The sequence below is a fragment of the Corythoichthys intestinalis genome, unplaced genomic scaffold, assembly GCF_030265065.1.
Source record: "Corythoichthys intestinalis isolate RoL2023-P3 unplaced genomic scaffold, ASM3026506v1 HiC_scaffold_23, whole genome shotgun sequence".
Taxonomy (NCBI): Eukaryota; Metazoa; Chordata; class Actinopteri; order Syngnathiformes; family Syngnathidae; genus Corythoichthys; species Corythoichthys intestinalis.
The window spans coordinates 5,248,268-5,264,766 of NW_026651592.1; the positions used below are offsets into that span (position 1 = coordinate 5,248,268).

General features: G+C 37.1%; 1 protein-coding gene across 1 annotated transcript in view; it reads left to right on the forward strand.

Moving 5' to 3' along the window:
- LOC130911111 (ryanodine receptor 1-like) overlaps positions 1-16,499 on the forward strand; it is a 218,439-nt gene that overhangs the window by 94,738 nt on the left and 107,202 nt on the right. The window contains exons 37-41 of the mRNA XM_057828826.1: positions 851-1,295; positions 2,060-2,590; positions 12,056-12,256; positions 14,441-14,552; positions 14,625-14,768. Coding sequence (XP_057684809.1) covers positions 851-1,295; positions 2,060-2,590; positions 12,056-12,256; positions 14,441-14,552; positions 14,625-14,768 — 1,433 coding nt within the window. The remainder of the gene's footprint in view (positions 1-850; positions 1,296-2,059; positions 2,591-12,055; positions 12,257-14,440; positions 14,553-14,624; positions 14,769-16,499) is intronic.

The window sequence follows — 16,499 nt, forward strand, 5'->3', positions numbered from 1 at the left end:
GTGAAAGCGGCATAAAGCCCAAAAAGCGGACCAGACTAGCCAGAGCCTGAAATTATTTCAAGGAAAATATGGAGGGTGCCACCACTGTGTGTACTCTTTTTGCTAAGCTGAGCTCGCATACCACGTTAGCACGTCGGCTATGAACGAACACTTTACGCGCCGTCACCCAGGTGTATTTCGGAAGACAACAGGAAACAACAAGCTAGCGGATTGTAAGTCCATACAACTTTCTAACGATTTTTTTTAAAAATTGGAAGTTGCCTTTATGTGCGTCGTATCAACGTGCATTTTTATTTAATAATAATAATATTATTTTAAAAAAGGAAAGAAAAAAAAAAATATATATATATATATATATATATATATATATATATATATATATATATATATATATATATATATATATATATATATATATATATATATATAATGGAATTATTTAATATTTTATTATTATTAAATGTATTAGGATCATGGAAGGTCCCACTTGGGGAAAAAATATATCTATATCTATATATATCTAATATATATATATATATATATATATATATATATATTTATACATATATCCTGTATATACATAATATAATAAAAATATATATGGAAACACAGTACTGGCCTGCTTACTGTAATCCATGACTGCACTAATGTTAGTTACTTTATATTATAAAGTATTATTGTATTATTGTGTATATACATATAGTGACTGCATCAAGATATAGTCATTTTAAAAATTTAAGTGACAGGTAAAAATAGATTATGACCGGATTTTTATGACCCTGTCAGTCAAAATGACAGAAAACGAAAAAGTCTAGCGCAACCTCTGGTCAAGACAGTAATTTATTTCCAGGTGTATCGACATCCTGGAGCTGTCAGAGCGCCAAGATCTGATGAAGTTCCACTACCACACCCTCATGCTATACTGCGCCGTGTGCGCCCTTGGCAACAACCGGGTGGCCCACGCGCTGTGCAGCCACGTGGATGAGTCGCAGTTGTTCTACGCCATCGAAAACACCTACCTGCCAGGTCCGCTGCGCAGCGGCTACTACGACCTCCTTATCAGCATCCACCTGGAGTCGGCCAAGCGGGCACGTCTGGGTACCAACAAGGAGTTCATCGTGCCCATGACGGAGGACACGCTCAGCATCAACCTCTATCCAGATGCCAAGAAAGCTCACTCCCTTCCCGGGGTGGGTCTCAACACTTGTTTGCGTCCCAAGCTGCATTTCTCCTCCATCAACTTTGTGGGAATGGATCCAGACCTCTATACGCTCAGTCCCGTTTTTCCACTGCAGGTAAGAGAAGTGTTGAATAGAAATGAATATGAATTCTATCTTTTTAAAGGTGTACTTTTAAAGGCCCCCCCCCCTTTTTTTTTTTTGTTAACTGTTTTATGCATTAGATGCTCAGATGTCTCTCATGGTTAAGGTTGACCCATGTTGACAATTACAGGCCTCTCTAATCTTTTCAAGTAGGAGAACTTGCACAATTGGTGGTTGACTAAATACTTATTTGCCCCACTGTACCAGATCTAACATAGTCAAATAAATGTTTGAAAATACAGATGTAATTGACATGTAAGTTCTAATAACTTTATCCTGAAAACATAGCCAACACTATTGATATCATGCGTGCATTTGTTATTTTTATTGGTATAACAACCACTGTAAATTTCCGTTATATGAAGCAAGGGGAAATCCCCCCATTATGGAAAATGATTTTCTCGCATGAAAAAGAAAATAACAATTTCAACTTTTTTCATTTTTACGTAGGAAACACATCAGCATATTTGTCAGAAATGTAGCCCTGATCCCCGTTCACCCAATCTGTTTGGTCTTATTAATGTCCCGTCTGTAGCTAATAGTGTATGCTGTTATAGTGTCCTTACAAATGTTGACTAAACCTAGGCCCTTGGTTCATTTTGCTGCCAACCTCCATGAACAAATAGCAGGTTCTATAGCTGTCAATGGCAGTCAAAGAGTTAATATTTTCTTCAGGCAAAATTATAATTTCCTTACAAGCTAGTAATAAGTTAGTTTCTTCTTCTACTCCATTTCAGGAACTGAAGACCCGAGCTATCAGCATGCTAACAGAGGCCGTGCTGGACGGTAGCCAAGCCATGCGCGATCCAGTAGGAGGCAGCGTCGAGTTTCATTTCGTTCCCATCCTCAAACTGATCAGCACGTTGCTCATCATGGGTATCTTCAACGACGAAGACACCAAACACATCCTGAAGATGATCGACCCCAACGTCTTCAGCGGGAAGGAAGAGAACGAGGAGGACGAGGGACAAGCCGCCACGGAGGAGGCGCAAGAGGAAGCTGACGAGGAGGCCGAACTGGAGGACGAGGGTGTGGGCGAGGAGGAAGAGGAGCTGAAAGCTCTGGAAAAAGTAGAAGATGAAGAAGGCGAGGAAAAAGAGGAGGAGGAAAAGAAGGAAGGTGAAGACACCGGAGACAAAAAGGTGGACGGAGAGAAGCAAGAAGAAGAGAAGGAAGCGGAGATGCTCGAGGCGGAGTTAAAAGAAGAAGAGGAGGGGCTTGAGGAGGGGTTGCTTCAGATGAAGTTGCCAGAATCTGTCAAACTACAGGTTAGAAAGACAAAAAGATGTGAAAAAACACCCAGGACTACAAGTTTAAAGTTGTAGTATTAGTACAACAATAAAGTCATACTATTAGTACGAGAAAAAAAATACTATTCGTACGAGAATAAAGTCATATTATTACATTACGATAACATAATTGGTATGGATGTACGGTTAATGTTGCTAAATTATCTGCTACGACTTTTATCTCGTACTAATAGTACGACTTTTTTTCTCGTACTTATACTACGTCTTTATTCTCGTACGAATACGACAACTTTATTTTCATACTAATAGTACGACTTCAATCCCTTACTCATAGTACTTTTTTTTCTCGTACTAATACTATGACTATTCTCTTACTAATACTATGACTTTATCCTCATACTAAGACTTTATTCTCATACTAGTACTATGACTTTATTGTCGTATGAATACTACGACTTCATTCTCATAGTAATACTACGACTTTAATCTCGTACAAATAATCCTTTTTTTCTCGTACTAATACTATGACTTTGTTCTCTAAATAACACTACGACTTTAATCTTCTAATTATAATACGACTTTTTCTCGCACTGATACTACAAATTTATTCTCATACTAATACTAATTTGAATCTTACGACGGAGGATTAGGGCCAAATCAAGGAGAGAAAAAAAAAAAAAAAAAAAGGACGACGCGATTAAAACCGTACTGGTACTACAAGACTAAACTCATTACATAGCGTAACCGCTACGCACATTACGTACATGTACCGTAGCTGAGCGCTACGACGAAGCATCAATATAAAGCAATCTATTGATTATAATTTTATGTAGATGAGCCAAAAGATAATGTGTTTCTTTATTTATGAAGCAAATTATAAAATATAGGCTCAGGAAAAGCACAATATCACCCGAATACGCTATGACGTCACTTACGGCGTACGTAACGTTATATTGACTTGGAACAACAGCGTGCATCTCGAGAGCGGTGGTGATTCTGTACTTCTGGATTGTTTCAAAAAGACGTTTTGGTGCATTGGCATCAAATTACAATCAATATAAAGAGTCATACACGTCGTGGCTCCCAGCCAAGGTAGGGTAACTTGTTATTTTAAGTACTTGATATAATATCCGTCGTAATCACACACAAAGCTTTCACTTCATTAAGTTTTCACCGTCAATTGCAGCCAATGAGAAAATACTGTGATAGGGCCAAATGTACGTTTTATTTATATTAAAAGGTAATACTCAAACGTACGTTTTGCTCGATGTATTTATATTAAAAGTAATAATTTATGTATCGTGAATCTTCACAATTCTTCTACATGGTGTGTCTGTATATCCATTTTTCATAGTTCTTCCCGAGCGCTTACATGTTTTGCATCTTCTCATTTTTGTCTTCCGAGTTCCCGATTTTCTTGTTTATTCAATTCCACCGATCCAAGATGGCAAAGAACTTGTTGGAAATTGTGACTTTCCTGAGACGTCGGAGTGTATCAGAGGAAACAATCAATTGGATTGAACAGCAAAAGGTATTTCTTACTTTTTTTTTTACCTTTTCATCAGTCAGTTCATGTCATTTGTAAATAACAATGTTTCAATATGCATTTGTTTCGACTATTTCTCCGTCACTTGTTACTTTTCTCATCCGCCTCTCCTCCTATGCACTTTCCTCTTACCATCCCCATCTTCTCACCTGCTTCTCTACTTCACTTCTCACACAGTATCTCGCAAAAGTGAGTGCACCCCTCGTATTTCTGCAGTATTTAATTGTCCTTTCACGGGACAACACTGAAGATATGGCTTTTTCAAAAGGTGAAAACGAGTCGGTGTACATCTAATAATACAGTGTAAATGTATTCTCTCAAAATACATTCATTAATGTTTAAACCACTGGCAACAAAAGTGAGTACACCCTAAGTGAAAAATCCCCAAATCAGTACGCCCTTTTCCCTCCCCAGCGTAACGTGAATCATTAGTGTTACGTGATCTTAGGTGAAAATACTGTAGGGAGCAATAGTGTTAAATGTGGTATTACTGCTCCTCTCTGGTTCAACATTAATGGCTGTATTCAGAGACAGATCTTCAGTTTCGTGGGATACTGTACCTTCTCTTTTCCTACAAATCTCCTCCTCATTTCTCCTCATTACCCCCTGAGCATTATTGTTACCTAGGAGTGATGTATACTAGGGCTGAACGATATTGGAAAAAACTGACATTTCGACTCTATAGGGGTTTACGATGTATGTTGTGATATTGAAACGAAAAGAATTTTCACCAAAGAACTTGCATAGCTCTATTTGGGAAGACTTTGGTTGACTCACCATGACAACACTGTATTCATATGATACCGTTAAATCCAGGCTAAGGTGGTTCATCTGTGAATGATGAAGATTGCTGCAAATAAAAGGAATCCAGGAGGACATGTCTCTGCACTATTGCTGCTTTTATGATGCAAAACAAAAATATACATGGCTAAAAAAATAATAATAATGAAATAAAACAATCACACGTCCTGCGATGGGACAATTGCGCTTGCGCACATTGCAATGGCGATGTTCAAACGATATATTGTGCAGGCCTAACGTATAGCCATTTTAACTAAAATTGAGAAATGAAAATCGGGAAATTTGGAACGTTCTGGATATCAGTGGACTTAATAGTGTTATGAAATGGAGTTCTGGATGAAAGTTACGTTGTCCTTTTTTTTCTTTGTTATGATGATGTGTCTGTCTTATTTTCAGATTGACAGCGAGGTCATCCTACTGATGGAAGATGCTCAACTGGCGAATTATCTCCCATCATATGGAGACAGGATTGCTCTCTTTAACTTTTGCAATCACCAACCACAGTCATCAAAGCGAAAGCAGGGACTGTTTGAAAAGCTAAGTGAGAAGCTCAAACTTAGAAAGGAAAACCATACAGAGAGTGAGGAAGCAACCACCTCCAATAAAACAAAAAGACCTAAACCAAAAACAAGAAAGCTTGAAATAGGGTGGATTCACACTGAAGGCCAACTGACCAAACAAATCAGAGCAAAACAAGGCGGAGGGACAAGAAAGATCTCAATTCGAAGTGAAGAAGGTTATAGTGAGATACTAAAACAAGGAAAAGTCACTTTTCTTTCGATACTTTTCTAGTCGATATTTTGACGACGAATGTTGCTGTCTGATTCCATTCAGTTTTAAATACTCAAACTGTTCTTTTTAAAATCACTCCATGAAGGGAATACTGTATTCACATAAAGATAATCAGAAACACAATTGTTCAATACCAACGTTTACAGTTTTACTACGTTAAATGTACAGTAGTCTGCTACTGCACCATATTTACAGAGATGACAGTTTTACTGTTACACGTACAGTATATATCACATTACGATGTTGTGTACGATGTTACAGTGAATCTTTAAAGAAGACCAGTATTACAATGCTACATGTAAACAGTATATGTAACTGTTACAAATCATTCTTATTATTTACAATGCACCATTATTTACAATGTTATATGTGTATATATATACAGTGGGGAGAACAAGTATTTGATACACTGACAATGGGAAAACCCATTGGCAGTGTATCAAATACTTGTTCTCCCCACTGTATGTAACAGTGGCTTGGTAATGTAACTGTTTAACAGGTAATTATGCTATTTACAGATAATGTGAATCATTGCTTTAAATTTCACTGCTGCTTTCTTGGGGACCTTGGCTGAGTGAACATTTCAAAGGGTCGCTCGCATTTGTTTGTTTTTTTCCACAAGTTCCATTTACTTTATATGTTCAATAAAAGGTTGTGAATACGTCTACATTTTACTGTGGAACATCCATAAAGCATAGAGGAATGCCATTTCCAATATTTCCACACTTTATATATGTTCGACTATTTCATTCCTTAGTCGTGAATAGAGTTCTACTGCAGCATATGCATCTGATGGAGCATTCCAGCCATTTTCCTCCATAAGGAGAGTGCAAAGCTCAAAAACTGTCTCATCGCAGGGATATGGCCCTTTCAGAGTGCAATCCTCCTTGCAAACAGGTATTTCCTCTGCAAGGACAGGCTACAGTTTGTCGTCTGCTGCATACAGCCGTGCCATGCTGAACATGAGGATGGGCCGTCCTCCAGGCGTCCCATGGGCAGATCTTGGTCGTATTTGGTGTGTGTTCCATGTCCTTACCACTTCATCCAATTCATCCTGCATGACAATTAATATACAATTGATAATCAATCAACAGAACCACTATAAATGTCTAAAAGGATAGTGGTTTTTTAGCTGTAGTTGTGAAAAAGTAGCCTTACGTCACATTTCGTTTTGGCAGATGTTTCAAAGTATTTTTACAAATGATATTGGATTATTTCCATCAATTCGCCTGCTATATATCTCTGTGTATGTTTATTATTCCTCCTCTTTATGTCTCACTCTCTGTCTGTCCCAATCTTAGTTGATATTACAGTACATGGGCAATAACTTCCTTTGTTTATTGAAATAGAATAGATTACAACTATAAACATGAACTATTCCTTTTTAGCCTCTGTGATGGAGGTGCAACATGTCATTTCTCGTAGTGGAAGTAACAGTATGACTTTTATTCTCAAAGTAACAGTATGACTTTTATTCTCGAAGTAACAGTGTGACTTTTATTCTCGAAGTAACAGTGTGACTTTTAATCTCATAGTAACAATTGGAGTTCTATTCTCGTACTAATAGGGTGACATTTTTCTCGTACTGTTACTTCAAGAATAAAAGTCGTATTATTTCGTTGGGCTAATGCTACTTACAGGGAGCTACGACAAAGTGTTGATAGCCTGTAAATAATGATGTAGATGAGCCAAAATATGAAGGATTTCCTTTTCCTTATTTGTAGATCCGATTCAAAAACACAAGACGCTTTCAATACAAAACAGTGTAAAAGCGACGTAAGGTAAGTAGCATTAGGACAACGAAATAATATGACTTTTATTCTTGAAGTAACAGTACGAGAAAAATGTCACCCTATTAGTACGAGAATAGAACTCCAATTGTTACTATGAGATTAAAAGTCACACTGTTACTTCGAGAATAAAAGTCATACTGTTACTTCGAGAATAAAAGTCACACTGTTACTTCGAGAATAAAAGTCATACTGTTACTTCGAGAATAAAAGTCATACTGTTACTTCCACTACGAGAAATGACATGTTGCACCTCCATCACAGAGGTTAAAAAGGAATAGTTCATGTTTATAGTTGTAATCTATTCTATTTCAATCAACAAAGGAAGTTATTGCCCATGTACTGTAATAATATCAACAAAGATTGGGACAGACAGAGAGTGAGACATAAAGAGGAGGAATAATAAACATACACAGAGATATATAGCAGGCGAATTGATGGGAATAATCCAATATCATTTATAAAAATACTTTGAAACATCTGCCAAAACGAAATGTGACGTAAGGCTACTTTTTCACAACTACAGTTAAAAAAGTTTACAGTGGTTCTGTTGATTGATTATCAATTGTTTATTAATTGTCATGCAGGATGAATAGGATGAAGTGGTAAGGAGCTGGAACACACACCAAATACGACCAAGATCTGCCCATGGGACGCCTGGAGGACGGCCCATCCTCATGTTCAGCATGGCATGGCTGTATGCAGCAGACGACAAACTGCAGCCTGTCCATGCTAAGGAAATAGCTGTTTGCAAGGAGTATTGCACCCCGAAAGGGCCATATCCCTGCGATGAGACGGTTTTTGAGCTTTGCACTCTCCTTATGGAGGAAAATGGCTGGAATGCTCCATCAGATGCATATGCTGCAGTAGAACTCTATTCACGACTAAGGAATGAAATAGTCGAACATATATAAAGTGTGGAAATATTGGAAATGGCATTCCTCTATGCTTTATGGATGTTCCACAGTAAAATGTAGACGTATTCACAACCTTTTATTGAACATATAAAGTAAATGGAACTTGTGGAAAAAAACAAACAAATGCGAGCGACCCTTTGAAATGTTCACTCAGCCAAGGTCCCCAAGAAAGCAGCAGTGAAATTTAAAGCAATGATTCACATTATCTGTAAATAGCATAATTACCTGTTAAACAGTTACATTACCAAGCCACTGTTACATACAGTGGGGAGAACAAGTATTTGATACACTGCCAATGGGTTTTCCCATTGTCAGTGTATCAAATACTTGTTCTCCCCACTGTATATATATACACATATAACATTGTAAATAATGGTACATTGTAAATAATAAGAATGATTTGTAACAGTTACATATACTGTTTACATGTAGCATTGTAATACTGGTCTTCTTTAAAGATTCACTGTAACATCGTACACAACATCGTAATGTGATATATACTGTACGTGTAACAGTAAAACTGTCATCTCTGTAAATATGGTGCAGTAGCAGACTACTGTACATTTAACGTAGTAAAACTGTAAACGTTGGTATTGAACAATTGTGTTTCTGATTATCTTTATGTGAATACAGTATTCCCTTCATGGAGTGATTTTAAAAAGAACAGTTTGAGTATTTAAAACTGAATGGAATCAGACAGCAACATTCGTCGTCAAAATATCGACTAGAAAAGTATCGAAAGAAAAGTGACTTTTCCTTGTTTTAGTATCTCACTATAACCTTCTTCACTTCGAATTGAGATCTTTCTTGTCCCTCCGCCTTGTTTTGCTCTGATTTGTTTGGTCAGTTGGCCTTCAGTGTGAATCCACCCTATTTCAAGCTTTCTTGTTTTTGGTTTAGGTCTTTTTGTTTTATTGGAGGTGGTTGCTTCCTCACTCTCTGTATGGTTTTCCTTTCTAAGTTTGAGCTTCTCACTTAGCTTTTCAAACAGTCCCTGCTTTCGCTTTGATGACTGTGGTTGGTGATTGCAAAAGTTAAAGAGAGCAATCCTGTCTCCATATGATGGGAGATAATTCGCCAGTTGAGCATCTTCCATCAGTAGGATGACCTCGCTGTCAATCTGAAAATAAGACAGACACATCATCATAACAAAGAAAAAAAAGGACAACGTAACTTTCATCCAGAACTCCATTTCATAACACTATTAAGTCCACTGATATCCAGAACGTTCCAAATTTCCCGATTTTCATTTCTCAATTTTAGTTAAAATGGCTATACGTTAGGCCTGCACAATATATCGTTTGAACATCGCCATTGCAATGTGCGCAAGCGCAATTGTCCCATCGCAGGACGTGTGATTGTTTTATTTCATTATTATTATTTTTTTAGCCATGTATATTTTTGTTTTGCATCATAAAAGCAGCAATAGTGCAGAGACATGTCCTCCTGGATTCCTTTTATTTGCAGCAATCTTCATCATTCACAGATGAACCACCTTAGCCTGGATTTAACGGTATCATATGAATACAGTGTTGTCATGGTGAGTCAACCAAAGTCTTCCCAAATAGAGCTATGCAAGTTCTTTGGTGAAAATTCTTTTCGTTTCAATATCACAACATACATCGTAAACCCCTATAGAGTCGAAATGTCAGTTTTTTCCAATATCGTTCAGCCCTAGTATACATCACTCCTAGGTAACAATAATGCTCAGGGGGTAATGAGGAGAAATGAGGAGGAGATTTGTAGGAAAAGAGAAGGTACAGTATCCCACGAAACTGAAGATCTGTCTCTGAATACAGCCATTAATGTTGAACCAGAGAGGAGCAGTAATACCACATTTAACACTATTGCTCCCTACAGTATTTTCACCTAAGATCACGTAACACTAATGATTCACGTTACGCTGGGGAGGGAAAAGGGCGTACTGATTTGGGGATTTTTCACTTAGGGTGTACTCACTTTTGTTGCCAGTGGTTTAAACATTAATGAATGTATTTTGAGAGAATACATTTACACTGTATTATTAGATGTACACCGACTCGTTTTCACCTTTTGAAAAAGCCATATCTTCAGTGTTGTCCCGTGAAAGGACAATTAAATACTGCAGAAATACGAGGGGTGCACTCACTTTTGCGAGATACTGTGTGAGAAGTGAAGTAGAGAAGCAGGTGAGAAGATGGGGATGGTAAGAGGAAAGTGCATAGGAGGAGAGGCGGATGAGAAAAGTAACAAGTGACGGAGAAATAGTCGAAACAAATGCATATTGAAACATTGTTATTTACAAATGACATGAACTGACTGATGAAAAGGTAAAAAAAAAAGTAAGAAATACCTTTTGCTGTTCAATCCAATTGATTGTTTCCTCTGATACACTCCGACGTCTCAGGAAAGTCACAATTTCCAACAAGTTCTTTGCCATCTTGGATCGGTGGAATTGAATAAACAAGAAAATCGGGAACTCGGAAGACAAAAATGAGAAGATGCAAAACATGTAAGCGCTCGGGAAGAACTATGAAAAATGGATATACAGACACACCATGTAGAAGAATTGTGAAGATTCACGATACATAAATTATTACTTTTAATATAAATACATCGAGCAAAACGTACGTTTGAGTATTACCTTTTAATATAAATAAAACGTACATTTGGCCCTATCACAGTATTTTCTCATTGGCTGCAATTGACGGTGAAAACTTAATGAAGTGAAAGCTTTGTGTGTGATTACGACGGATATTATATCAAGTACTTAAAATAACAAGTTACCCTACCTTGGCTGGGAGCCACGACGTGTATGACTCTTTATATTGATTGTAATTTGATGCCAATGCACCAAAACGTCTTTTTGAAACAATCCAGAAGTACAGAATCACCACCGCTCTCGAGATGCACGCTGTTGTTCCAAGTCAATATAACGTTACGTACGCCGTAAGTGACGTCATAGCGTATTCGGGTGATATTGTGCTTTTCCTGAGCCTATATTTTATAATTTGCTTCATAAATAAAGAAACACGTTATCTTTTGGATCATCTACATAAAATTATAATCAATAGATTGCTTTATATTGATGCTTCGTCGTAGCGCTCAGCTACGGTACATGTACGTAATGTGCGTAGCGGTTACGCTATGTAATGAGTTTAGTCTTGTAGTACCAGTACGGTTTTAATCTCGTCCTTTTCTTTTTTTTTTCTCTCTCTCCTTGATTTGGCCCTAATCCTCCGTCGTAGAATCTTGTACCAACTGTACGACTTTTTTCGCATACTACCACGACGACTTTATTGTCATACTAATACTATAACTTGAAACTCATACTAATTGTACGACTTTTTTTCTAGTACTAGTACTGCGACTATATTCTCGTACAAATGGTACAACTTTAATCTCCCTCTACTATTACAACATTTTGTCGCTTAACAATACTACGATTTTGTTCTTGAGCTAATAGTACGATTTTATTCTTGTACCTATGATAGGACTTAATTTCTCATACTAGTACAACGGTTTTAATGTCATACTATTTGTATGACTTCATTCTCGTACTCTAATCTCTGATCCTATTTTTCTTTCTACCTTTCTTTTGTCCTAATACGCCGTCATATAAAAACTCAAAAAGTGTAACTGTGGCTTTCCCTTTTAGATGTGCACACTCCTTCAGTACTTCTGTGACTGTGAGCTGCGACACCGCGTGGAAGCCATCGTGGCCTACTCTGACAACTTCGTGCACGAAATTCAAAGCAACCAGCGCGTCCGCTACAACCAGCTGATGACGGCTTTCACCATGTCAGCAGCGGAAACTGCGCGCAAGACACGAGAGTTCCGTTCGCCGCCGCAGGACCAGGTAAATGAAAAACATAAAAAATATTTTCATTTATTAATTACGATAATTTGACTTTTTCATTCAAAGGCATACATGTATTTTTACTCAAGGTGTTTTATTTATTTATTTTTTTATTCGTCCACAATAATTAAATAATCCATTTATTTAATATAATATATAAAAAGTGGTACTTGGGCTTTATATGTAAAAGTCTTGAGTTTACCTTTATTTTCTTTACAGTAAATACCCTATTGGCCCGAATATAAGACGGCCTTGATTATAAGACCACCCCCTGTTTTTCAAGACTCAAGTTTGAAAATACTTTTTGAACACCAAATTAATTGGTAACACTTTATAATAACTATCCGTTTTACTGGTTAATAGATCATTAGTAAACTGTTGATAAATGATTTATTGTTGATTTGTAAAGTATTTGCTAACAGTTTGTTAAGCATTTACAGGGTGTTAACCTGAAACACAGTTTGTGTAGAAACGTTTCAAGTTTTTGTGTGTAACGTTTGGCATTTCTATCTTTTCCGGTTAAGAAATGCCGTTCACTTCAAAAGAAAAGGCATTTTGATAAGGCATTTTGCAGGCAGCGCTCATGTTGCACATTTATGAAAATCTGCCATAGAACCAACAAATATTTGTACTTTGTATATTTAACCAATAAAACTTATGACCTTCAACATAAAGTGTATATAGTTTTATTAAGAGCCATCAACTAGCATGGGCATTTAGAATGGGGTCAACCATATTGGAACACCCTGTAAATGCTGAACAAACTGTTAACAAATACTTCACAAATCAACAATAAATCATTTATCAACAGTTTACAAATGATCTATTAACTAGTAAAACGCATAGTTATTATAAAGTGTTACCAATTAATTTTTATATAGAAAATAATTACACTATATCTGAAACAAATGATTATAACAATATATTTGAGAGAAAAAGAATGTTATTTTGCCTCATTCAAATCTTAATAGCTGATTATTTAAATATGTAAAGTAAAGTGCAATCACATTCGTAAATGAATGGCTTCTGGTTTTTTAAATCTATGGTGATGAAACAACAAAATTGCAATAACTGCATTAACCATCAAAGTGAGGTCTAACTGTAACTGTAGCCTTGAAACAAATCTGAATAAGGAAAAACATTGCAATAAAATAATGTAAACTGGTTAAACTTGAGAGTAGCTGAGATCTGTCCTGACAGAACATTACTCCTCAAGTTCAGCATTCGCTTCAATGATACCTGGCGCCATCTAGCGTCGTGAATGGGTATAATGTCTAGACCCCGAATATAAGACGACTCCCACTTTTTCAGGCTTATTTCAATGCAAAAAATACCGTCTTATATTCGGGCCAATATGGTATATGAAACTTTAATTTGTAATATATAGTTTTAAATAAAAAAATTATAAATATATATGCTTAGTCGTTTATATTACTAGTTTTAACCGTTCAATTTTTATCTTGATAAATCAACGAATTACTAAATAAGATGAATAAATAAAAAGTGTTTATGTATACAATACATTCGTAATTACACCAAAGGTGGTTGGTTTTATTTTATTTAGTGAAAATGTGAAGCAATTATTTTGTAAAACACTGTAAAATTAAATATATATATAAATATACTTGGTGGTTAATACGATTATTATTGTTTTATTTTCTGTAGATGATTTAGCCAATCAATTAATAGCCAAATTATAAGTGTTAACATATCTGAAAAATGAAATAAAACGAGAAGTTAAGATTTCTTAATCGATTTTAAAATTTGTTGTTTTCATTTATCTATAGAATAATAAAATCAAAAATTGTACAACGACTTTACAGCATTAATATAAAGTTAATTTTCAAAATATTATTTTAATTAAATAAATTAACCAATTTAAAAAAAGAATAAAATATGCATGTTCAAGGCAAAATTATTTTTATTTTTTAGTAAAATAAGTATATAATGTATATATTGTGTATTTCAGATTGCTAATTTCAGTATATTTATTTTAGCATTTACAATGAGCATTTTAACTAATTACTCATTTATTTAAAAAAGTCCCGAATACAGTATGTATATAAAATGATCAATTTCACCATTGATTTCTTTACTCTCAATAACAACCATTTCATGAAATAAAAATGTTCGCAAAACTGTCCATTTGAATTAAAAACTTTTTTTTTTTTTAATTTTGCAAAGGTTCTTTTGCTGACCAATTTCAAACACAGTCCCGAGGATGAAGATTGCCCTGTACCTGAGGATGTGCGAGACACTCTGGGAGACTTTCACAATGACCTCCTCCTTCACTGCGGTCAGTATACTTGAAACAATCACATGTTGATTCTGCTTCCTTGTTCTAAATCTCTTTCCACAACACTTGAAGGTGTACATATTGAGGAGGAGACGGAGGAAGAGGAAGTGGTCACCTCGCTGAGTGGACGCCTTCTCAGCCTGGTGGAGAAAGTGAAGAGCTTGCGAAAAAAGGAAGAGGAGGAAAAACCTGAAGTGGAGGAGGAGCCAAAACCTAGTAAGATGTCTTCATTTGAATGTGTTGACAACAGTGGCGGATTTTGGTCTTTCAATGAGGGGAAGCTCAAACTGTGTCCCCCCACGAATGCTTTGTGACGGTGGAGGGGCTCAGTGACACCCGCTGCTCGGTAGAGAAAGAAGCTAGACTGCCAGAAGTCAAGTCTTCAAACACAAGTAGCTACAATAGAAAAAAAACACCAGAAATAGAAGCTTGATTTTTCGCTGGTCATTTTGAACAAAGTGACACTAGGATGATTATAAAGGTCTCCGGTTCAACTCAAAACAACAGAATGAAAATTCAAAAATGCCTCCCGTGGATGTTAATACTACACGATCACTGCTTCGCTCATTTCGCTGTCAGTCAAAAAAGGGATTAAGCCTCAGAGCAGGGGTCCCCAACCTTTTTTGCACCACGGACCGGTATTATTTGGGTCTTTTTTTCACGGACCGGTGTTCTGACAAATTTTGCAACCCATCAAAAATTGCAACGATGCGGTTCTGCGCATGTGCGTAACGTTAAACATGGCCGCAAATGCAGCGATTCCAAAGTAAACACTACAAATTTTCTTTAAAGAAAGGAATATTAACTTATGTTTGATCATGGAAGGACATGTAGAAAAGTTCTCCTCAGATACATCCTGCCATGTCAGCTGCACACCGCTCTCTCACCATTAACGACTTCGCCTTGTCGTTAAGCATTAATTAAGAAGCCCGCTTCACAAAGATACGATGTTGGAAATTGTAGCAAGGTTTTCAATGCTCTCGTAGCGATGTCAGGATATTCCGGAATGACCAGAACCTCGGTAGAGTTGTTGTCTCAAATGTACGTTCAAGGTCGCCGTCATTTGCGATCTCTACAAGCTGATCCTCCTGTTGCACAGACATGCTCGTGTCACGAATCCACTCCATCGCAGTTCGTGGGTCTTCGAGGTTGTAGGCTCGTCAGGTGCCCTTTTCGCCGTAAAAAATATCTCCAAAGACGTCTGTTTTCCAGTCATCTTCGCTCGTGTGGGAGCTAATTATTTCCAGCAACAACTGTGCTGCACCCGCGGCCTAGAAATATGTTATTATCGAAGACAAGCGCACATAGATATATTATATACACAAAACAAGATGTACTGCTAGCGGTCCAATCAATGGATTTCTAGGATGACATTCTAATCTATCCTGTAGTATTATATCTAGAGTAGACAGGGATATTGGTGTGTTAAACAGGGGCACAGGGTTAATTCGGCCAGAATGCCGTCGTTAATAAATGATTATTTCTGTGCGGCCCGGTAGCAAACACACCACGGACCGGTCCGCGGCCCGGCAGATTGGGACCCCTGCCTCAGACAGATCATCCAATCAAGACGCAGAGAAGCAGACCATTCGGGCCAACCGAGCCCCTCCCACTGCCAATATACCACCAGAAGATAAACCCAGTGTTTAGCCAATGACTCGTCATTAGGGGTGGGTACCTCTTGGTACCTCACGATACGATACGATTTGCGATACAAAGCTCACGATAACCATGATCTGACGATATGGCGATGCAACAACTATCGATATATTGGTCAGGAAATCAATTTAGGATATTCTACAAGCAACTAATTAACAGAAAAACACAATTTTCATCCTTCGGCTGTGTGTTTATCACTAGTAGACATCCAATCCATTTGAACTGGGAGGGTGGCGGCGAATGAACATCGCCGCCATCCCTCCCAGTTCAAACGGATTGAACGTCTAT